At 40.0% G+C, this 25,831-nt stretch overlaps 1 protein-coding gene across 2 annotated transcripts in view; it reads left to right on the plus strand.

Annotated features, from left to right (window-relative positions):
* The window catches only part of adamtsl2 (ADAMTS-like 2), a 74,071-nt gene that overhangs the window by 38,224 nt on the left and 10,016 nt on the right, over nt 1-25,831 (plus strand). For both annotated transcript variants that reach the window (XM_073052248.1, XM_073052249.1), the window contains exons 13-17: nt 2,453-2,579; nt 6,018-6,231; nt 11,707-11,862; nt 16,105-16,275; nt 21,401-21,577. In XM_073052248.1, coding sequence (XP_072908349.1) covers nt 2,453-2,579; nt 6,018-6,231; nt 11,707-11,862; nt 16,105-16,275; nt 21,401-21,577 — 845 coding nt within the window. The remainder of the gene's footprint in view (nt 1-2,452; nt 2,580-6,017; nt 6,232-11,706; nt 11,863-16,104; nt 16,276-21,400; nt 21,578-25,831) is intronic.

The following is a 25,831-nucleotide window of genomic DNA, read 5'->3' on the forward strand; positions in this document are numbered from 1 at the left end:
ATATAGGTCCTATATTCCAGACGTGATTAACACCCCCACCACTGCCCACCCCCACCGTTGGCTGGTCCGCAAGAATATTGTCATAATTAAACCGGTTCGAGGTGCAAAAAAGGTTGGTGACCCCTGGTTTAACGCCATCATAACTAGCCCACTTTATTAGGTACATTTGTATAACTACTCGTTAGTGCAAATATCTAATAGGCAGCTCAATGCATGAAAATGTGCAGACATGATCAAGAGGCTCAGTTGTTGTTCAAACCAAACATCAGAATGGGAAAGAAATGTGATCTAAATGACTTCGACCACGCATGGAATACTTGCTGGTGCCAGACAAGGTGGTTTGTGTATCTCAGAAATTACTGATCTCCTGGGATTTTGACACACAACAGTTTCAAGTTTACAGAGAATGATGCAAAAAATAAAAGCATCCAATGAGCAGCTGTTCTTAGCCTTGCTAATGAGAAGGTTCAGAGCAAAATGGCCAGGCTTGTTCAGTGACAGGAAAATGACAGTATTTTAAATAACCACACTTTACAATTGTGCTCCGTGCAGAATACCTCTGAATGCACAACACATTGAACCTTAAAGTGGATGGACTACAGCAGCAAAAGACCACAAAGATACACTAAGTGGCCACTTTTTCAGGTGCAGTATGTACCTAATAAAGTGGCTGCTGAATGTACATGCACACAAGAAGTAAGATATAGGTATTTTCACATGATGATTATCCAAATTATTTTACACGTGCTGCTTTTAGACATTTAGTAACTACCACTTGATGAAATTTCTACAGGGAGAGATATTTTCCATAGGTATGATTAGTTTTCATGTTTCACCCTCAATTTAAAAAAACTGCTTGAACTGACGCACATTCATCTGCATAATACATGAAAAAAATTGCCATTGAATGTATAAAAATTATATTAATGCATATTTCTGAGATCATCAATCATTATTAAAGCATTCACTTCATCAGTGTTAATTCCACATATCTTGGAGGTGTTTTTTTTTGACAGTCAGCTTCAGCAATTGATCAATGCCCATAGTTCATTTCTGGTGAGATTTTTAACAGCATCAGTGTGAATCATGCCTTGTGCCATTGCTTCCTGTGAGCAATGCTGCGCATTGCACAACCCCCTGTCAAACTTATTTCAGGAAGACTGACTCAGCTTGGGATCCCTCATAGCACACTCTTCATGGTTTCAGCACACCCCATCATAATTAATTGCCAGTAAAAATCCTACTGTGCTAATCAGAACAGAAGTTATGCTCATAAGATGAGAAATGAGATTTTTTTTTTTAAAAAGGAGAATCATCTAACAATTGAAAGAGCAGTCACGGCAGAAATTGACAGAGGATATGAATGCCTCCTATGAACACCTACACTTTTAGGAGCCTTGTAATACATTGAAATGTCCACTCGACGTGTGAATACTAGCAGTTTGCCAAAGGAGATTTTCTGCAGTGCAGCACCATGCAATGAAGTATTATAGATGGTACGTGACAGCAGAGATGCCCTACATGAATAATGAGGCAAGGTTTCTGAGACTGAAGTGACCCATCTTTGGCTTGAAGAGCAACGCGGGCACTTATGTTTGTACAGTATGCTGGTTAGTTGTTGGAGCAATTGAGTTGGTTGCAAAGTTGAAAATAATCTTCTCCTAAGCACTTTCCGAAACTACCCTCTCAGTGTGTGCTCTGAAGTATCTGACACTTTAGATCTAGACTCAACTGGTTTTAGTAGTATTTTGGTTTCACCATGCATTTCTAATATAATCTGTTTTCTTATATTCTGTAATGAGAGCCATTTCATTGCTGCTGGTACTGCTTCATGCACATTTGCAGTATACTAGTGGAAAGAACAACTGTGCACAGTGTGGTAGGTTGTTAAAATTTCTTACACAGCATTAACATTTGAGATTATCTGCCATTTTCCATTTTTGTGTAAGCTATTTAGATGTACCAAGGATCACCAAATGATGTCAACACACCACCTGAGTTGTCAGAATCAAACTAATTTTTATTGGAAGCTAAGATTTCTGACCATTGTCTCTTTAATTGCTCTGCTGGATTGACATTTGGTCAGCAGCTGTGAACTACTTCCTGTAAGGCTGCTGAGCTTTTGAGCTCTTGATAGCTAATTATTTCAGGATGTGAGGGCAGGGTTGGGAAAGCAAACTTAGTAGTGTGACCTCTTTTAGGATCACTACATGGAGAAGTCAGACATAGCAGTGTATGTCAGATTCTATTTTTTGATAATTTTATAATATTAGTTTCATTTAATGCTTCAGAAGAGCAGCAAAACATAGTATAATTAATTTAGCTTGCAATCATCAATTGCCTAGGGCTAATATTATGATCATCTGCTACCAAATTACTCAGTTTGCAATCCTGCCTATAGAGCTGAAATAAAATATAGTGCTCATTTTTAAACACTGTCTGTTGTATGCAGGAGTCACCACTTCATTTGCGGTGTGTATTCGTTACGATGGTGTTGAAGTTGAAGATTCACTCTGTGATTCTGCAACTAGACCAGAGCCAATTCATGAGTTTTGTGTAGGAAGAGAATGTCAACCAAGGTACGAAATCTGTTCTCTTTTTGTGTTTTTCTTCCACATTCCTTTATTGAAAAAAAATTCTCAAAATATGGTTAATACTGAAAGGCATCAAATATTGCCTCAATGGAAAAATTAACAGTGCATACAATGAAAGAGAATGGCAGATAGCAGGAGGGCAAAACAGAAGACTAAATGGTTTTTAGATTGATAAGATTTGGATCTTTATTCAGTTTTGGGGTTCTTTGATAGAACCTTGTTTTGTTTTCCAGGTGCATTTATAGCTGAGTAACACACACACACAATGCTGGAGGAACTCAGCAGGGCAGGCAGTATCTATGGAAAAGAGTAAACAGTTGACATTTCAGGCTGGGACCCTCCATCAGGACTTTGTTTACTTTCTTCTATAGCTGCTGCCTGGCCTACTGAATTCCACCTGCATTTTGTGTGTGTTGCTTTGATTTCCAGCATCTGCAGATTTTGTCTCGCATTTATAACTGGACATAGGGAGAATAGAACTGAAATATTTTGAAGGAAAATTAAGAGGCTTTGTCTCAGATGTTTAATAGGCTATGGAATGTCTTAGTAAGTTAATGCAGAGATTCAATTATTCCCTAATTTTGGCTGGCACTTTTGTATGTCATTTCTCAGAGTAGGTGCTGGCAAGTTTTAGAAATCCTGAGCAAATGCAGAAGTCTCAAGATTAATTGACCGAGCACTATTGGCAATTTCCCATTGTATTTAGCTGCTAAACTTCAGAGTCCAGTTGCAGGAGCTTGCTGAGATTCTCCAGCACACACCCGGGAAAATATGCTTTCAGACCCTGTGCCAGTTAGACCTGGCAGAGGATCATCAAGCACATTCATTTGAATGATGGTTTTGTGGCTGGGAAGGATAAGGTAGTTTATATCTAATTACTGGTGTTTGGTTTAATATCCTTAATCATTCAAACTGTTTTTGTTTGATTTTCTTTTTATTAAATAGAATTAGAATACTTCTAATGATTTTTGAATATCCCTAACACCCAGAAGTACTGACAAATCATTGACAGCTTTGACAAATATGCAAACATTTGCAAACTTGGTTTTGCTGTCCAGGTTTTCTAGAGGAGATTCATAGGTTGGACTGTTCTGGCCTGCCCACAGTCTCTGATTATTTCATTTGATACCAATTGCTGCTTGTCTCTAGAATCAACAAGATTAGCCTTCTGAAGTTGGAAAAGATAAGTTTGGGGGAAAATTAGGCAAAGGGCCCCACATAGAAAGACCATGCCAGTGATTTAAGAAGAAAAGTTATGTTACAATATGGGAGAAAAACCTAAAACTTAAGGCAGCTGGATTAAAGCATAAAACACTTACAGCACAGAACAGACTTTTCAGCCCATGATGGTATGCCAACCTTTTTACCTGCTCTAATATCAATCTAACCCCTCCCTCCTACCTAGCACTCTACTTTTCTATCATCCTTGTGCCTATTTAACAGTCTCTTAAATGTCCATGTACTCACTACTCTGAGGGGAGAAAAACACTCTACCTTTGACATCCCCTCCTCCAATCACCTTAAAATTATACCACCTTGTATTTGCCATTGTTGCCATGAGAAAAAATCTCTGGCTGTCCACTTAATCTATGCCTTTGATCACCTTGTACACTTCTATCAAGTCTTCTGTCATCCAGCTTTTCTCCAAAGCAAAGAGCCCCAGCTCACTGAAGCTATCCTCATAAGACTTGGTCTCCAATCCAAGCAGCATTATGGTATATTTCCTCTGCACCCTCTCTGAAGACTCCACATGTTTCCTCAAATGAGGTCACTGAAATTGAACACAATATTCCAAGTGTGGTCTAACCGGGGTTTTATAGAGCTGCAACATTATCTTGTGGCTCTTGAACTTAATCCCCAGTTAATGAAGACCAACACACCATACATCTTCTTAATAACCCTATCAAGCTTGCACAGAAACTTTGAGGGATCTAGGTATGTGAACCCAAAGATCCCTCTGTTCCTCCACATAGCTAAAAATCCTGCCATTAAATCTTTCTGACCTGAACTTCATCAGCCACTTGTCAGTCCAGCTCTGCATCTTTTCAATGTCCCATTGTAACCCTCAACAACTTTCTTCTACACTCTACACAGTTCCTCGGGTATTGCTTATGACATGAAAGGTCTCACATGTTGAATTTCCACTCAGAGATCTATTGTCCACTACCTTCTACCATTCAGGAGAGAAGCTCATTGTAGAAATCATTTAGGAGTGAAAGCAGGAGAAAGTTGATCGAAAGGGAAGAAGATCTGGCGTAAAAGGGATCACTGGATTGACATTTACAGGAGAGGAATGCAGAGATTCAGAAAAGATCTTGCAGTGGTTGGTTAGAAGTCACTCAAGGACTTCTACAATGAGGGGACAGGAGTGGTAGGAATTATCACTATAAAAGAACACTAAAATGAGAACTGATGTGGAATAAGGTTGATGTTCAAATTTGACAACACGCAGGTAAAGATGAATCCTCCACTTTCCTCCCACCCTTTTCAAACACTGAATTCAGCGTTTACACTTCAGATAAGATCTGTTTCAGTAAAGTAGGCCTTATAAGTGTAATACCATTTTGGCTACTCATCAAAAGATGTACTGTATTTCTTAGCATTTTAACATTACTGATGTGTGCCCGAGACTCTCCATTGCACATGTGCATCAATATTAATGAAGGAGCCAGAATAAAATGCTGGTTATTTGCTACCATTGCATTATGTATATGTGTAACAAGGTCTTCAATGTGCAAAAACATACAAAGCTTAGAATTTCTAGGCCTTTAGCTTGAGTTGGAGAACTCAGAATTCAGCATGTTTAATGCTTTCACTTCAGGAAAGGAAACAAAATTTCAACGGAGTCTGGATCTATTTATGTGCCTGGACTGACTGCTAAATGAGAAGTAACACCAAAACCAAGTCCAAGAATCAATAAGAGTGATGCTTGGACAATTTGCTGGACAAAAAAAATTGAGGCAAACCTGTTAATGAATGCAAAAGGAGAATTTTGTGATTGTGGAAGAAAACCATAATAATCAATGAAAAGCCACATTCGTTATATTGACTTTACAAGTTGAAGTTTAGGAACATTTAAATAGATTGATCAGTCTTAGAGTTAAAAAAAAACAATTACTATTCAATAAAAATCTCTAAATGCCTATCTATCTCTCTTTGAAATACTGATATTATTGGCCTTAGTTATCTTCTGTGTAATCGTCTGCAAGTATTTCAAGAACTATATCTGACTTAAGTCTTTTTCATTCCATTTTTTAACTTCATATTGCTTTTGTGATGTTATGCAAAGATTTGTTTTTATATGGCTAGCCTTCTAAAGTCTTCAATACTATAATATTTTGCTCCCTATTGTTTTTAAGCTGAGTAAATGCTGTGAATATTAATTTATAATGGTTTCTGCTTTTGATAATTAACTTCTTACAGATGGGAGACAAGTAGTTGGAGTGAATGTTCACGAACCTGTGGAGAAGGATACCAATTTCGAATAGTCCGTTGCTGGAAGATTATTTCTGCAGGATTTGACAGCTCAGTGTACAATGAAATGTGTGAATCTGCTGATCTCTTCAGGCCGTCAGAACGTAAAATCTGCAAAAATCCAGCTTGTGGCCCGCAGTGGGAGATGTCAGAATGGTCAGAGGTAGGAATTCCTTCAGGCTTTCACATATAACTCATTCATCCTTCTAAATTTATCTACTATTCCACTTACTATACGTACACCATAGATTATCTCCAAAGATTCTTAAGAGATTATCACCCTGAGTTTCTTGATTTTTTTTCCCCCTCAATTCAATGCCAATAATTTAATTCAACCTATTTTTGATCCATCAAATCAAGTTTAATTATCATTCAAACCATACATATAGATATAGCTGAATGAGACAGCATTCCTCTGGGGACCAAGGTGCAAGACATTCAAAATAGCAAGCAAAAATACAAAAATAGCAAGTAACAAAACTCAAAATATCGAGCAAAGAAGCTTATTACACCAGAAAAGGAAACAAAAGTACAAACGGGTCTGGATCTATTTATGTGCGTGGACTGACTCCTAAATGCAAAAAAAAACATATATAGTCCAAGACCCTGAACAAAAATGTCCAACAATCAATAGTACAGTAACGCCCCAGCCATGCTCAACAACACTATAGTGCTTTTGCACCTCTCACCTGGTGTGCAGCAGTAGGTAAGCCCAAGGCTTAAGGCCTAGTTCTCACTACAACTGAGGCTACACAACTCCATGTTGACTGTCCCTCTACCTGACAGGGGTAACAGGCCTGCGGCAACTTACATTACATGGCTGATGTCACATCAGGTCCCCTTAAATAATCACACGGTGCAACATTCGGTTAGTTTACATTCAAAAAGAAGCTTTAAAATGGGACAGACGTCAATTGAATGCAGCTGGCAATTCTTTGTTGTGCAGCAATTAATGAAGGACACAAGCCTAGTAATTTCTAAAGGAGGGACATGTTCGGCACAACTTTGTGGGTCGAAGGACCTGTATTGTGCTGTAGGTTTTCTATGTTTCTTCAAGCCACAGAAGACTAGCTACATGGGAGAGGAAAAGGATTTAGATAAAGAGCTTGGGTATTGGAACCAACAGTAGTGGGATCTGAATATATTAAATTTGGATAGAGCTAGGATTGAAATAAATAATTTTTGTCAGTTTCAATAGAGTTGGACCAGCACTTTCTAAACAAATATCTAACATGGTCACAGAGCTATCCAACATGGAAACACACTTTTCAGCCCAATTCGTCCATGCCAACCAAGTTGTCTAACTGAGCTAGTTCAATTAGGCCCACAAAACCTTTTCCATATACCTGTCCAAATGTCTTTTAAAATGCAAAACCCTGGATTTATCTGAATTCAACTACATCTGGCTTCACAACATACTGTATGTCTTTGATAATAAGCCTGAGTCTGATTCACTCTGGCCCATTTAACCAAGACCCCATTTTGATCTTAGATTAGCTTCATTGTTCATGATCACAACTGTTAGACCTGTAGTTGTTATCCAGAGTTACAAATGTTGTGACAATCATTTCAATCATGTAACATGATGAAATTTAAGGCTTATTATTATTAAATTTTTAATTAAAGGAATTTTATAGGTGACAGTCTAGATAAAAGTTATTCAGTAGTTAGATCTAAAAATAAAATTACAATCTTAATGTGCATTAATTTATCCCTTCAGAACAATAGAATCATATACAAATGCAGTTTAAGTAATTTTTAAAATTTACCATACACTGATCTGAAGTTTCATCTCAAAAGCATTTGAAGGTGGTATAGCGCCAGCCACCCAGATTCATTTCCGCCACTGACCGTAAGGAGTTTGTATGTTTTCCCTGTGACCATATGCGTTTCCTCTGCGTGCTCCGGTTTCCTCCCATATTCCAAAGACATACAGCTTAATTGGTGCCCGTTGAGTCTGTAACGCCCAGTCACAGTTGGTAACTGAGTGGAGCAGGCTCATTGGACTGGTAGAACCTGTTACCATGCTGTTTCTCCAAGTAAAATATAATTAACTCTTATCACTATTAGATAGATAGATAGATAGATAGATACTTTATTCATCCCCATGGGGAAATTCAGCATTTTTTCCAATGTCCCATACACTTGTTGTAGCAAAAACTCATTACATACAATACAATACTTAACTCAGTAATAATATGATATGCATCTAAATCACTAGCTCAAAAAGCATTAATAATAGCTTTAAAAAGTTCTTAAGTCCTGGCAGTTGAATTGTAAAGCCTAATGGCATTGGGGAGTATTGACCTCTTCATCCTGTCTGAGGAGCATTGCATCGACAGTAACCTGTCGCTGAAACTGCTTCTCTGTCTCTGGATGGTGCTATGTAGAGGATGTTCAGGGTTTTCCATAATTGACCGTAGCCTACTCAGCGCCCTTCGCTCAGCTACCGATGTTAAACTCTCCAGTACTTTGCCCACGACAGAGCCCGCCTTCCTTATCAGCTTATTAAGACGTATATGGATAAAGTCAACTATCTTGTACTATCTTTGTACCCGATTTACAGTAAAAATTTACTGCAGATGTTGAACTTTGTTAACATGATATTCCCTTATTTAAGTATGAATACATTTCTTTTTTGTGGCCATTATAACACTGTATCCCACCACAAGCCATAATATGCTTGGTACTGAAATAGAAGCATTATGGACAACATCAAGGGAGATTTCTTTTCCCATGTAAAAATCTTGAGCAGAGTAAAATCAGAAAAAGATTAAAACTGATCAGGTATCTAGGATAGATGTTGACAAATAGGAAGTAATTCATACGTTGGCTTATAACTTTATAAACAAATGCACTATTACATATTAATGGGGACTACATTAATGTCCTGAAATGCTGGTAAAAGTAAAATTAGTGCATGCCCTTTGCAGTCCTTCACTTTGGAAGAATGAGAAAGCAAATTATTATTTAAGTGGAATAAGACCACAAAATGTTTTTAACACAAGGTTGTGGGTGATCCTATTGCATGCAGCATAAAGAGTTGGCACGCAGGTGCAGCAAGTAAATAGGGAGGCCAATGGAATGTTAGCCCTTGTTGAAAGGGATGTGGAGTGTAAAATAAAAAAGTTTAGAGGGCTCCGGTAAAATTGCACCATGAATACTGCATAGAGTTTTAATCTACATGTTTAAGGAAAGTCGTTCTTGTATTGGATCTAGTGCAGGGAAAATGCAGTAGATGAAAAATGCACTAGGATGAAAAAATAGCAATATGAACACGTTGGACCAAAGCTCCCTTGAGTTAGAAAAATGAGAGATGATCTTAATCACACTGTAAAGACAGTTATAAACAATGTTAGTAGTAGACTCAGTGTTATTTTAATGCCATTAAAGTATAATAAAATAATTCTAGCCTGTAATATTGATTAACACTGTCAAAATTTAATTTAGCTATATGTGGAACATCTTATTGCAGATATTCCAAGAGAGGTCCAATAAAGAAAGCGTTGCAGATATTTAGAGAAATTTATTTTGTTACATATCCAGAGCTGCGCACAGAGCAGTATGATATGGCTATAGAAATCAGAAGTTCTCCACTCTCATCTTAGGTATAGTTGGTCCAATACCCCAAAGCGTCATTAGCATTGGAAAAGTGAGCATTAATTATACCGGATTCATTTATACCAGTGCCCAAGAAGAATGTGGTAGCCTTCCTCAGTGACTATTATCCAGTAGCACTTACACCCTCTGTGATGAAATGCCGATGAAACATATCAACTCCTGCCTAGATCTACCTACCGTCACAACAGATGCCATTTCATTGGTTCTTCACTCAACCCTGGAACATCTAGCCTGCAAATATGCATACATCAAGATATTTTTCATTTACTACAGCTCTGCATTCAACACCGTCATCCCCTCAAAGCTAATCAATAAGTTCTAAGACCTAGACCTCAATACCTCCTTCTGCAGTTGGATCCTTGATTTCCTCACTTACAGACCTCAGTCAGCTCAGATGGCAACAATATCTCCTCTGCAATCACTATCAAAATGCTTGCTTTATACTTATGACTGTGAGACTTAGCACAGTTCCAACCCGTATTTAAGTTTGCTGACAAAACAACTGTTGACTGAATCAAAGGTGGTGATGAATCAGCATATAGGAGGGAGGTTGAAAATCTGGTTGAATGGTGCCACAACAGCAATCTCTTATTCAATGTCAGCAAGACCAAGGAGCTGATCATTGACTACAGGAGGAGGAAACCAGAGTCCATGAGCCAGTCCTCAATGGGCATCAGAGGTGGAGAGGGTCAGCAACTTTAAATTCCTCAGTGTTATCATTTCAGAGGATCTGTTCTGGGCCCAGCACATGAGTACCATTACAAAGAAAGCACAGCAATGCCTCTAATTTCTTAGGTAAAGCCGTCCCCACTATTGAGCACATCTACAAGGAATAGTGTCACAGGAAAGAAGGATGCATCATCAAGGACCCCCACCATCCAGGTTATGCTCTCTTCTCACTACTGCCATCAGAAAGGAGGTTCAGGAACAGTTATTACCCTTCGACCATCAGGCTCTTGAACCAGAGGGGATAACTTAATTAAGCTTCATTCATCCCAACACTGAACTGCTGCCACAATTTATGGACTCACTTTCTAGGATTCTTAAAACTCATGCTCTCAATGTTTATTTATTTTTATTTTCTATTTGCATAGCTTGTTGCCTTTTGTATATTGGCTGTTTGTCTTGTGTGCTTTTTTGTTGATTCTATGGTGTTTCTTTGCATTTACTGTGAATGCCCACAAGAAAATTAATCTCAGGGCTCTATATATAGTGATATATATGTAATTTGATAGTAAATTTATTTTGACTTTGAACTTTCGATCTTTGAAAGAGCAAAATAACAATGTGATGAAGGACACTTCTTTGAGTGCAGACTTGTCAACTGATTACTGATTATGGTCATTAGTCTTGAAATTCAAACTGAAACATTCTGTTTCCTTTAGACTGATGGTTAATATGTCCCCATAGCACAGTTCCTGCAAAAATAGAGTATAGTTTTTTTTGTATATCTTCATATGTCTAAAAAGATGTCTTAGACAGCTGGGGTCTGCAATTTTTGAGTTTCATTACTGATAATCAAAAATGTACTTTGTGCAAAACTGAACTGGAATAGTAAGGTTGTCATATTGGAAAATGACATCAGTAAGAATAGATTACTTATCAATAATGGTACGAATCCACGTCCTTGCTTGATTCCATTATTTACGCCAAAGATTGTAGAGACATTTTCATCAGCCGTGACTTTTGCTAAAGCACTGTTATAAATAGAGAGTAAGATATCTGCATTTTTCTTTTGACAGCATATTGTACATAATTAATGGAAAAGAACAAAATAATCTAAAATATTCTTAGTATATTCCTAATTATTCAGCTGGGAAACCTCCCTTCAGCCAAAGCAAATGTGGAGAGATGATTCCCCATTCCTATGGCAAAAAAGCACTTCCTGAAAGAGAAAATGGATTGATGCTTCAACTTAGTCCTTTTTGATGTTACAGCTCAAGATAGAAAAACAGTTGCAAGAAACGATTAAATATCTAAACTGTGGTTTAAACAACTAGTGCATTTTCTTTCTCAGTGTACAGCAAAGTGTGCAGAACGGATTGCTGTGACCAGAGAAGTGAGATGTTCAAATGAAGAATGGTTGTGTGATGAAAATACAAAGCCACCATCGCAGAAAGAATGTGTTGGACCCCCTTGTGATCGACAGTGGACTGTTTCAGATTGGGGCCCAGTAAGTCCAACTCCATAACAGGTTTGATCTGTAGATTATACTTTATATCCAGCAGAATTTTGACTTTTACCTTTGGCCTCCTTTATTTCATCTTGATACATAAGAGATATTTCCAACTGCAGAAATGAATAGTACAGATTGTAACAGGAGAAAAAATAACTATTCTAACCACTTAACCAGGAGTACTGATCAGTTTACACGCAGTAAATACAAATAACTTTTTTTTTTGGGACTCCAGCTCATTGAATCCATCTAATATTCTGTTGGCAACAAAAATGTATTCCATTTATTTGAACCTTCAAGATGCTAGGCATTTCATCCATCAGTGATGACATAAATAATAATCATTTTCATGTTGGCAATGATATTGCTATAAGGACATATACGTTGCAATCCATGATCCATTGCTCTTGGGTTTCTTGACAGCTGAAAGTTTAGCTTGTGTTAACACAAGAGATTCTGCAAATACTGAACCAACACACACAAAATGTTGAAGGAACTCAGCAGGTCAGGCATCATCCATGGAGAGAAATGAACACTTGATATTTCAGGCCAAGACCTTTTATCAGGACTAGAAAGAAGTGGAGCAGAAGCCAGAATTAAGAAGGAGGGCCTGAAGCACAAGCTAGTGATATGTGACCAGTTAAGGAGGAGAGTAGATGGGTGATGGAGGGGTATGAAAGAGAATGATGTGAGGAGTTGGAAGAGATAAAAGAACTGAAGAAGGAATCTGATAGAAGAGGACAGTAGACCAGGTGTGAAATGTTAAATTATTTTAATAAAATATTGAAATAGGTGCACATTAAAACAATCTATTTTAATCCTTAAATAAATTTACAATAGGCTTTCATTTCGAGTGATCCTTTTGCTTTCTTATAATTTTAGTGCAATAGTAATTTTTTTCTGAACCATTAAATTGCCATTTATATCTATTGTGAAGAATTGTAATGGATATCCAGATGAGATAAATATTGTCTTAGTAAAGGGTCTTTCACAATCTCTGTAAATGCCATAATACTTTATATCCACTGAAGTACTTTTGAGCTTTAGTGACAATTCATAAAATAAACTAATTTGCACATTGCAAGCTCCCACAAACAGCAATATGATAATGACAAGAGCCTCTTATTTTGAAGGACACATTTTAATAAGAATGATGGATAGAATTCTCTCCTCCTCTTCAAAACAGTACCATCTGTTCTTTCACATGCACTTTTGAGGCAGAGAGGATCATGTGAGGAGCAAGAGGATAAGGTGTGAGAGAATAGGACCAATCTAGTGTGACAGTGGGGATGCGTGTATGGAACCGGAGAAGATAGCAAAAGTACTTAGTGAATACTTCGCTTCAGTATTCAATATGGAAAAGAATCTTGGCAATTGTAGGGATGATTTGCAGCGGAATGAAAAGCTTGAGCATGAAGATATTAAGGAAGAGGATGTGCTGAAGCTTTTGGAAAGCAGTAAGTTGGATAAGCCACCGGGACCAGACAGGGTGTACCCCAGGCTACTGTGGGAAGCGAGGGAGGAGATTGCTGAGCTCTTGCGATGATCTTTGCATCATCAATGAGGACAGGAGAGGTTCCAGAGGATTGTAGCGGATGTTGTTCCATTATTCAAGAAAGAGAATAGAGATAGCCCAGGAAATTATAGACCAGTGAGTCTTACTCCAGTGGTTGGTAAGTTGATGGAGAAGGTCCTGAGAGGCAGGATTTATGAACATTTGGAAAGGCATAATATGATTAGGAATAGTCAGAATGGCTTTGTCAAAGGCAGGTCAAGCCTTATAAACCTGATTGAACTTTTTGAGGATGTGACTAAACGTTGATGAAGGTAGAGCCGTAGATGTAGTGTATATGAATTTCAGCAAGGCTTTTGACAAGGCACCCCATGCAAGGCTTATTGAAAAAGTAAGGAGGCATGGAATCCAAGGGGACATTGCTTTGTGGATCCAGAACTGGCTTGCCAACAGAAGGCAAAGAGTGGTTGTGGATGGGTCATATTCTGCATGGAGGTCGGTGACCAGTGGTGTGCCTCGGATCTGTTCTGGGACCCCTACTCTTCCCAATTTTTATAAATGACCTGGAGGGATGGTTTAGTAAATTTGCTGATGACACAAAGGTTGGGCGTGTTGAGGATTGTGTGGAGAGCTGTCAGAGGTTAGAGCGGGACATTGATAGGATCCAAAACAGGGCTGAGAAGTGGCAGATGGGGTTCAACCCAGGTAAGTGTGAGGTGGTTCATTTTGGTAGGTCAAATATGATAGCAGAATATAGAATTAATCGTAAGACTCTTGGCAGTGTGGAGGATCGGAGGGATCTTGGGATCCATAGGACACAAAGCTGCTACGCGGGTTGACCCTGTGGTTAAGGAGGTGTACAGTGTATTGGCCTTTATCAATCATGGGATTAAGTTTAAGAGCTGTGAGGTAATGCTGCAGCTATGTAGGACCCTGGCCAGACCCCACTTGGAGTACTGTGCTCAATTCTGGTCGCCTCACTACAGAAAGGACATGGAAACCATAGAAAGTGTGCAGAGGAGATTTACAAGGATGTTTCCTGGATTGGGGAGCATGCCTTATGAAAATAGGTTGTGTGAACTCAGCCTTTTCTCCTTGGAGTGACGGAGGATGTGAGGTGACCTGATAGAGGTGTACAAGATAATGAGAGGCATTGATCATGTGGATAGTCAGAGGCTTTTTCCCAGGATTGAAATTGTTAGCACGAGAGGACATAGTTTTAAGGTGCTTGGAAGTAGGTACAGAGAAGATGTCAGGGGTAAGTTTTTTTACACAGAGAGTGGTGAGTGCATGGAATGGGCTGCCGGAGGCGGAAACGATAGGGTCTTTTAAGAGACTCCTGGATAGGTACATGGAGCTTAGAAAAATAGAGGGCTATGGGTAAGCCTAGGTAGTTCTGGGGTAAGGACATGTTTGGCACATCTTTGTGGGCCGAAGGGCCTGTATTGTGCTGTAGGTTTTCTATGTTTAGTTTCTCATTTGAAATGAAGAAAATCAGTTAAGGGGAAATATTGTGGATTATGAGAGGGAACAAAGACACCTTGTTTAGTATACTTTTTTCCCATTAAGTTAATTCCACTAAAATGTGGCAGGTTTAACTTCTCTGGTTTTCAGATCTAAGAGATCTGAGGTGCAGGTAGGGTGTTAAACATTTCCCCAACAATTATGGTTCTGGGGTTTTTGCTCTGAACTTCAGGTTATAAAATGATACTGTCCGGAAACAGCCCCTTCAGCACATTAGATCTGTTCTCAATCATTCAGTTCTTATTGAATGGTGGAGCAGGCACATGAGGTCAAATAACTTATTCCTGCTTCTATTCCTTTCTTCTATCGGAACCTGTACTGATCCAGGTTGGGGTTAGCAATGGTGAGGCAATGGGTGTTTAGACTTTTATCAGCAGATTCTTTAAGTAATAGGAATCAACTGTGTGGGATCGCAGTCTAAAATGTTTGCTCCTGGAGAATCAAAGACAAAGTGGACAGATTTTGCTGGTAAGGTATCCAAAAAGGTAACAAAATGGTGGATGAAATCATTTGATGTAGAAGTTTTGCATAAAGGTGTTGATCAAACTTCTGTACCAACGTACAGTGTTGTAGGAACTCAGCAACTCAGGCAGCATCTATGGATGGGAATAAACAGTTGACATTTCGTACTAAGACCCATTATCAGGACACAGGATCCTTCATCTCATCCCCTCCATTTTTACTTTGGCAGTAATAATGAAGTGTTTTGGCTCAAATCATCGACTATTTGTTCCCTCCATAAATGCTGCCTGACTTGCTGAGCTCCTCCAGCATTTTGTCTGTTGCTCAAGATTTACAGTATCTGCAGAATCTCTTGTGTTTATGATCAAACTTTTTGGATGGTCCAATTCTGTGGCTAAGATCATGTTCCGCTCTGTGGGACAACTACTCTGAGACACATAGCTCTGAAGTAAACAGATCCAATTTTTTGGTTAGCCTAAAAAAACTGATCTTTAATTTGTGGCTTCAGTATCTGTTCCACCATGCTTTCAGTCCATTTGCCAACTTAACATCATTATGAAATTCTTTAGGATACTTTAATGTTAACAATAGTATATAAATTGGCTATGATTTATTACCTATACTTACCTATGAAATTATAACAATGCAGCTTGGCTTTCAAGTGCAAGTTTGAAGTCATACTAGGCATTTGAAGTCTGTATATTGATGTTGCTTTGATAATTTCTTTCCTGTGTATTCAGTGCTCTGGTCCTTGTGGGCAGGGAAGAATGATAAGGCATGTGTACTGCAGAAACACAGAAGGCAGAGTCATGCCTGAATCTCAGTGCAGCCCTCAGTTAAAACCACATGCAATACATCCCTGTGGAGCCAAAGAATGCTCTCCGCATTGGCTGGCCCAGGATTGGGAACGGGTGAGTCAAAAAATAAAGTTTGCATACTTTTTTATGTGTAAACTATCATTCTGTTTAACATGTGTAATCAAGTCTCATATTTAAATTTCCATGATTTTCAATTTTTTTCAACTGTATATTCTCACAATACCAAGTTAATAGAATTACTGTATATGTTGGTATTGTTATTAGAAGGTTTGGTTGTGTACTGTTGTTGAATTTAGGAAATATAAATTGGGTGAAGTTAAAACTGATTCTGAAATAGGTAGTTTTCATGCTAGAGATTCATTCACTTTAATTGCTGGGTTCCAATTCCAGACATAAGTCAAAATACATTAATTGCAGCATTGGTAAACAATTTCTTATCAATGATGTCCAAGCCAATAGGTGTATTTGAAAGGCTTAACAACAGCCGATGACCACCTTGGTTGCTGAGAATTCACTGTTAACCTGAAGTTGAGGCACTGTTGCACTATTTGGGACTTAGAAATGTACTAGTACTTTATTTTGAGGTCATGCCAGGAACTGTGCTATAACCAGGTAACGGGGGCCAGTAGGTGGGTAGGGGAGGGGTATGAAAAGGAATGATGCAAGAAGTTAAGAAGTGATAGGTGAAAGAGATAAAAGGGCTGAAGAAGGAGTCTAATAAGAGAGGACAATAGACCACATGTGAAATGTTAAATTATTAAATAAATTATTTTAATGAAACATTGTAATTTGTGCATATTAAAACAATCTATTTTAATTATTAAATAAATTCACAATAGATTTTCTCTTCAAGTGATTCTTTTGCTTTCTTGTAGAGAGACATAATTTGAGTGCAACAGTAATATCTTTCTGAACCATTAAATTGCCATTTGCGTCTGTTGTGAAGAATTGTAATGGTTATCCAAATGCCATAGTAAAGGGTCTTTCACAACCTCTGTAAATGCTATAGTGCTTTATATCCATTGAAGTACTTTTGAGATGTAGGAAGGATGTGGCTTTGCTGGAGAAGTTTCACCAAAATGTTGCTTGGATCGGCAGACTTTAGATATAGGGAGATAGTGGTTGTTTTATTTTTCAGGAGTGAGAATGAGCAGGACCAAAAAAAAATATATAAAATTATATGAGGTGTACATAGGGTATATAGTCAGAATCTTTTTACATAAGAATTAAAGAAATTGGAGCAGGAGAAAGCCATCAAACCTTGCTCCACCATTCAATAAGATAATGGTTGATATAGCCGTGGACTCAGCTCCACCTATTCCCCATAATCATTCATTCCCCTGCTATGCAAAAATCTGCCTTAAGTATATTTCATGAGTTGGCCTCTATTGCTTCCCTGGGCAAAGAATTCTACAAATACACTCATAAACAAGAGAAAATCTGTAGATGCTGGAAATCCAAGCAACACACACAAAATGTTGGAGGAACTCAGCAGGCCAGGCAGCATCTATGGCAATGAGTATGTTCGATGTTTCAGCCGATACCCTTTGGCATAACTGGAGAAAAAAATGCTGAGGAGTAGATTTGAAGGTGGGGGGAGGGAGAGAGAAACACAAGGTGGTAGGAAGAACTGGGCAGTTGATGGCAAAAGAGACAGAAGACTATGGAAAAAGAAAAGGGGGGTGGAGCATCAGGATTGGGAGACCATTTCACCAAGCACCTACCAGAAAAAGCGGGATTGCACAGTGGCCACCTATTTTAATTCCACTTCCCATAACCATTCCAATATGTCCAGCCATGGCCACCTCCACTATCGTGATGATGCCACACTTAGGTTGGAGGAATAACACCTTATATTCCTTTTGGGTAGCCACCAGCCTGATGGCATGAACATCAATTTCTCAAACTTCCAGTAAAGCCCCCCACTCCCCCCCCTTTCATTCACCATTTCCCATCCTCTCCTTCCCTCTCACCTTATCTCCTTGCCCGCTCATCTCCTCACTCTGGTGCTTCTCCCCCCTTTTCTTTCTTCCATGGTCTTCTGTCTCTTTCACAAATCAACTTCCCAGCTCTTTTTACTTCATCCCTCCCTCTCCTGGTTTCACCTATCACCTTGTTTCTTTCTCCCCTCCTCCCACCTTTTAAATCAACTCAGCTTTTTTTTCCTCCAGTCCTGCTGAAGGGTTTCGGCCCAAAACGTCAACTGTACTCTTTTCCATAGGTGCAGCCTGTCCTACTGAGTTCCTCCAGCATTTTGTGTGTCTTGCTCAGATTTCCAGCAACTGCAGATATTCTCTTGTTTGTGATTGGATTACTTACAGGGATGCCCCTACCCTGAAGAAGTTTAAATCTTTCCTTCTGGAGTTCAGTGAAACCCTCTCTCGCTGCTCCCCCTCTGTGATCCCTGCTGCTCTCCATCTCTTTAACCATGTGCTTACCTAGACCCCCTACTACAGCCATGTATCCTTTCTGGGAACATGCCTTCTCCACCAGCTCGTACCACATGGTTTCCAGGTTCATTTTCAAGCTTCTTAATTTGGACTCTTTGAGGACCCCAGGTACTCAAATTCTATTGACTGCCTTTCCCACCATGTTCTATGTGCCACGCTTTCCACCATGAGGAGGTACCTGGTGTCCCTATCCCAGTCACTTCCACAACTCTGGGATTCTCTTTCCACCACCTATGGTGGACCTTGTGCTACTTTATCATCTGCCGGATCCACACTTTCAGTTGCCGGTTCTTTGACTTTCTCATGTCCTGCAAGGATCAGAAGATCACCTGTCTAGTGAGCACAGAACCTGCTGACTCCAATGCTGGCAGGCACAGATGTCTCCAGACCATGATCCCTGCTGCTGACCTCAACGGCTGTAACGATCCAGAGCAGATTCTAAATCTAGACTCCACCGCCATCAAGGCAGGTTCCAATGATCTCGGACACCTTCAAAATGCCAATTGTGCAACCTCCACCTCTGACTCCAGCCTTGATCTCCAGGCAGGGTCTTCACATGCTGCCGCTGGAACACCCATCTCTCCTTTCCCCACCACCACTCTTCAATCCCATGTCTCTCAGATCCCACTGCCATTTTCTGGGTCCTCGGAGACTCCATCTTCCTCTCACCCCATCATCCTTGAATACCCCAAATCTCCCTTCTCTTCAGACACAACCAACCCTCTTCCCCCTTCCAATCCCAGCCCTCATCCATACCAGGTTTTCACCATCCTCTCTGACTTACACCTCTCTGAGGCAGAACATTCTGTTCTCAGTAAGGCCCTCACCTTTGTCCCTCTGTGCCCACACTTCAGTGAGTTCTGCACCTGCCACAACAGTGACCTCTTCTTCCACTGACTCCGTCTCTGAGCCTATTTCTTTGGCAAAGTCTCTCCACCCTGCACCAATGACTCCTTCAACCCTCCTCCTCTTCCTGGACACCTCACCCTGGTCTTCTGCCTGCTCTGAACCTTTTCATTGCCAACTGCCAACGGAACATCAACCGTCTAGACTTCAACACTCCTCTCTCAAATTCCAACCTCACTCCTTCCGAACACTCGGCTCTCCACTCCCTCCACACGAACCCTATAACCTCACCATCATACCCACAGGTAAGGGAGATACTGTAGTAGTCTGGTATACTGACTTCTACCTTGCTGAGGCCCAGCACCAACTCTAACACCTACTCTTACTTACCCCTCAAACAGGACCCCACTAAGGAACACCAAGCCATTGTCTCCCACATCATCACAAACCTTATTGATTCTGGAGATCTCCCATCCAGCGCCACCAACCTCATTGTTCCCACATCTTGCACCTCCAGTTTCTACCTCCTACCCAAGATCCGCAAACCCACTTGTCCAGGTAGACACATTGTTTCAGCTTGTTCCTGTTCCACTGAATTCATATCTGCATACTTTGACTCTGTTTTATCCCCTCCTGTTCAGTCCCTTCCTATCTAAAACCATGACACTTCACATGCTCTGGATCTTTTTAATGATCTCAGGTTCCTCGGCCCCCATCATCTTATTTTTACTATGGTTGTCCAGTCCCTGTACACTCCATCCCCCACCAGGAAGGCCTCAGAGCTCTCCATTTCTCTTCTGAACACCAGACCTAAGTAGTTCCCCTCCACCACCACTCCTCCCCTTGGCTTGTCCTTACACCAAATAATTCTCCTTTGGCTCCTCCCACTTCCTTCAAACAAATGACGTAGCCATGGGCACTTGCATGAGTCCCAACTATGTCTGGCTGTTTGTCAGCTGTGTGGAACAGTCTATGTTCCAAGCCTACACTGGTGACCATCCACACTACACTATACTGACGACTGCATTGGTGCTGCTTCCTGCGCCCATGCTGAACTCATCAACTTCCTCCACTTTGTCTCCAACTTCCATCCTGCCCTCAAATTTACATGGTCCATTCCTGACACCACCCTCCCTTTTCTCGATCTCACTGTCTGTGTCTCCAGAGAAAGCTTATTCACTGATGTCCAGAATAAACCCATGGATTCTAACAGCTACCTGGACTATACCTCTTCCCACCTTGTTACTTGTAAAAATGCCGTCCCCTTCTCTCATATCCTGTCTGTGCTGCATCTGCTCTCAGGATGAGGCTTTTCATTATAGAATGAAGGGGATGTCCTCCATTTTCAAAGAAAGGGACCTCCCTCCCTCCACCATCAATGCTGCCCTTAACCGCATCTCTTCCGTTTCACGTACGTCTGCTCTCACCCCATCCTCATGCACCTTACCAGGGATAGGGTTCCTCTTGTCCTCACCTACCACCCCACCAGCCTCTGCCCATAAAAGGGTGCAGACCTAATATAAGTAAACAGAATTGGTATAATAGGGGGATAAAGGTCAGCATGAACATAGAGGTCCCATTTCAGCACAGTACAACTGATTCTTTAGCTTACTTGAACTGTGCTAGAAATCACGATCAAAATAATAAATTGATGGTGCTTTTTGGTGTCCTTGTTGAAGATTTCCTGAGCTGGAGTCATTCTGGAAAATTGTTGAAGTAATTCTATGATCATTGCACAGATCTAATTCCTGAAATGTCAGGCTTTGGGGTTTTAACTGTCATTCATTCTTCGGGGCACTCCTCTGTTTTCGTGGATGCCTACAAAGATAAAGAATTTCAGGATGTATATTGTATACATTTCTCTGATGTTAAATATATCTATTGAAACCTATTGAGATTTCAATCTGATCTTCTTCCAACAGTGTAACACAACATGTGGCCGAGGGACAAAAAAGAGAGTTGTTTTGTGCGTGGGAATTGTGAATGGAAAAGTTACAACTTTCAATCCTGAGGAATGTGATCCAGCTCAGAAGTTAGTTGAAGAAACAACGTGCTTTGAGCGGCCATGTTTCAAATGGTTTACAACTTCATGGTCTGAGGTAATCAGTGTAAACTTTAGATCCAAATCAAGTCAAAGCATTTCAGCAAATTTTAACAGGAAGCACCTTCCAGAAACTATATATTTATAAAATATTTAAAGCAAACTTTTACTTTTATGACAAATTCTCAAGTTAAAATATTGTTGTTTTCATGATAAAGACCGTAAAACATAGGAGTAGAATTAGGTCATTTGGCCCATTGACTCTGCTCTGCATGGTTGATCTTTCTTTCCAAGCCTCACTCCCCAGCCTTCTCCCTCCAACCTTTGACACTGTGTCCAATCAAGAACCTATTAAGCTCCGCCTTAAATACACCCAGTGACCTGGCCTCCACAGCTGCCTGTGGTAATAAATTCTACAAATTCACCAGCCTCTGGCTAAAGAAATTTCTCCACATCTCTGTTTTAAGTGGATGCCCCACTGACCTGAGGCTCTGCCCTCTTGTCCTAGACTCCCCCACAATGGGAAACATCCTTTCTACATCTACTCTGTCTAGGCCTTTCAACATTCGAAAGGTTTCAATGAGATCCCCCTCATCTTTCTAAATTCTAGCGAGTACAGACCCAGAGCTATCAAACGTTCTTTCTATGATAACCCTTTCATTCCCAGAATCATCCTTTCTAAGATGAGCAGCCCAGAACTGTCACAATACTCAAGGTGAGGCCTCACCAGTGCCTTAAAAAGCCTCAGCATCGCATCCCTGCTCTTGTATTCTAGACCTCTTGAAATGAATGCTACATTACATTTGCCTTCCTCAGCACTGACTCTACCTGCAAGTTAACATTTAGAGTTCTGCACACCCTTTGCATCTCAGATTTTTGGATTTTCTCCTGATTTAGAAAATAGTCTGTACATTTACTATTTCTAACAAAGTGCATGACTATGCATTTCCCAACATTGTATTTCATCTGCCATTTTCATGCACATTCTCCTAATCTGTCTTAAGTCCTTCTGCAGCCTACCCGTTTCCTCAATATTATCTGCCCCTCCAATCTTCGTATCATTTGCAAATTTGGCAACAAGCCATCTACTCCATCATCTAAATCATTGATGTACAGCGTAAAAAGAAGTGGTCCCAACACCACCCCCTGTGGAACACCACTAGTCACTGGCAGCTAACCAGAAAAGGATCCTTTTATTCCCACTCGCTGCCTCCTACCAATCAGCCAATGCTCTAACCATATTAGTAACTTTCCTGTAACACCATGTGCTCTTAACGTGGTAAGCAGTCTCATGTGTGGCACCTGTCAAAGTCGTTCTGAAAGTCCAAATATACAACGTCCACTACACTCCCTTTATCTATCCTACATGTAATCTCTTCAAACAATTCCAACAGGTTTGTGAAGCAAGATTTTCCTTTAAGGAAACCATGCTGACTTTGTCCTATGTCACGAAGTACTCCATAATCTCATCCTTAACAATTGACTCCCAACATCTTCCCAACTGCTGATGTCAGACTAACTGGTCTACAATTTCCTTTCTATTTCCTTCCTCTTTCTTGAAGAGTGGAGTGACATTTGCAATTTTCCAGTCCTCTGGCACCATGCCAGAGATCAGTGATCTTTGAAAGATCATTACCAATGCCTCCACAATCTCTACTGCTACCTCTCTCAGAACCCTAGGGTGCAGTTCATCTGGCCCAGGTGACTTGTGTACCCTGAGGTCTTTCAGCTTTTTGAGCACCCCCCTTGTAATAGTAACTGCACTCACTTATCTTCCCTCATACCCTTCAACAGCTGGCACACTGTTAGTGTCTTACACAGTGAAGACTGATGCTAAATACTAATTTAGTTCATCTGCCATCTTGTGTTCCCCACCCCCCACCCCTGTTATTACTTCTTCTGCCTAATTTTCTAGCAGTCCTACATCCATTCTTAACTCTTTTATTTACAGTGGGATACAAAAGTTTGGGCACTCCTAGTCAAAATTTCTGTTACTGTGAATAGCTAAGCGAGTAAAAGATGACCTGATTTCCGAAAGGCATAAAGTTAAAGATGACACATTTCTTTAATATTTTAAGCAAGATTACTATTTTATTTCCATCTTTTACATTTTCAAAATAACGAAAAATGAAAAGGGCCCAAAGCAAAAGTTTGGGCACCCTGCATAGTCAGTACTTAGGAACACCCCTTTTGACAAGTATCACAGCTTGTGAATGCTTTCTGTAGCCAGCTAAGAGTCTTTCAATTCTTGTTTGGGGAATTTTGCCCATTCTTCCTTGCAAAATGCTTCTAGTTCTATGAGATTCTTGGGCCGTCTTGCATGCACTGCATCTTTTGAGATCTATCCACAGATTTTCAATGATGTTTAGGTCGGGGGACTGTGAGGGCCATGGCAAAACCTTCAGTTTGCGCCTCTTGAGGTAGTCCATTGTGGATTTTGAGGTGTGTTTAGGATCATTATCCTGTTGTAGAAGCCATCTTCTTTTCATCTTCAGCTTTTTTACAGACAGTGTGATGTTTGCTTCCAGAATTTGTTGGTATTTAATTGAATTTGTTCTTCCCTGTACCAGTGAAATGTTCGCCGTGCCACTGGCTGCAACACAAGCCCAAAGCATGATTGATCCACTCCCGTGCTTAACAGTTGGAGAGGTGTTCTTTTCAGGAAATTCTGCACCCTTTTTTCTCCAAATATACCTTTGCTCATTGTGGCCAAAAAGTTCTATTTTAACTTCATCAGTCCACAGGACTTGTTTCCAAAATGCATCAGGCTTGTTTAGATGTTCCTTTGCAAACTTGTGATGCTGAATTTTGTAATAAGGACGCAGGAAAGGTTTTCTTCTGATGACTCTTCCATGAAGGTCGTATTTGTGCAGGTGTCACTACACAGTAGAACTGTGCACCACCACTCCAGAGTCTGCTAAACCTTCCTGAAGGTCTTTTGCAGTCAAACAGGGGTTTTGATTTGCCTTTCTAGCAATCCTACGAGCAGTTCTCTCAGAAAGTTTTCTTGGTCTTCCAGACCTCAACTTGACCTCCACCATTCCTGTTAACTGCTATTACTTAATTACATTACGAACTGAGGAAACAGCTACTTGAAAGCTATCTTCTTATAGCCTTCTGCTTTGTGAGCATCATTTATTTTAATTTTCAGAGTGCTAGGCAGCTACTTAGAGGAGCCCATGGCTGCTGATTGTTGGGACAAGGTTTGAGGAGTCAGGATATTTATAAAGCTTTGAAATTTGCATCACCTGGCATTTCCTACAATGACTGTGAACAAGCCATAGCCCTAACAAGCTAATTAAGGTCTGAGACCTTGGTAAAAGTTAGCTGAGAGCTCAAATCTCATGGGGTGCCCAAACTTTTGCATGGTGCTCCTTTCCTTTTTTTCACTCTAAAATTGTACAAAACAAAAATAATACACTAATCTTGGTTAAAATGTTGAAAAGAATGTTTCATCTTTAACTTTATGACTTTTGGAGATCAGTTCATCTTCTACTCACTTAACTATTCACAGTAACAGAAATTTTGACCGGGGTGCCCAAACTTTTGCATGCCACTGTATATTATCTTTTATGATAATATTGTTCTCTTGCCCCATGGCTAACACTGCCTGATGATTTGTTGAAGTGATCATGCTTTGTTTGAGCATATATGTACTCAGTTAATTCATTCATTAGGACTTCACAGATGAGCCTGATCTGCCTTAATTAAGGTTGGATAATGACCAGAGACTGTTTATGGGTTTTCCCTCCTCAGGCCAAGATAATTTGAATGCTTCTGTCACTCAATCTGGTGTCAACTAAGCAGCACAAACACCGAAGGCGGAATGCTATACAACATGATCAGTGCAGTTTTAGTCAGCCTTTGAAACAGACTGGCCCTGGGAAATTATGTTTCTAGGTTGGGAATCCTGTTGAACTTTTTGTTTTCTTTGGAGTTGCACTGAAATGGTTGCTAATTGAAGTTGCAAAGCAAGCAGAAAAGCTAGATTTAAGGATGTCCATGTTCAAAAAGAAATTAAGAAGTTTTAAGAAATTCTGGAAAATAATTTATTTTCTATAAAATGAGAGAATTTTGATGAGCAAGTACACCTAAATTATCATTCACATTAAATGTTACTTATTTACATATAACAATGCAAAGAAAACTATTCACGGCACTATGTCCATGCTGGTTCCCAGTAATCTCTTCAGTTCGCCCTTCAATTCTTGTTGCTCTTGCATACCTATCAACGTTTCTTTTGCTCCTTTACTGGCAAACTAACCAACAGCATAGTTTGAGAATGTGGGAAGAAACTGAAGCAGAATGCAGA

This window comes from Hemitrygon akajei, chromosome 7 (assembly GCF_048418815.1).
Source record: "Hemitrygon akajei chromosome 7, sHemAka1.3, whole genome shotgun sequence".
In the NCBI taxonomy this organism is placed as follows: Eukaryota; Metazoa; Chordata; class Chondrichthyes; order Myliobatiformes; family Dasyatidae; genus Hemitrygon; species Hemitrygon akajei.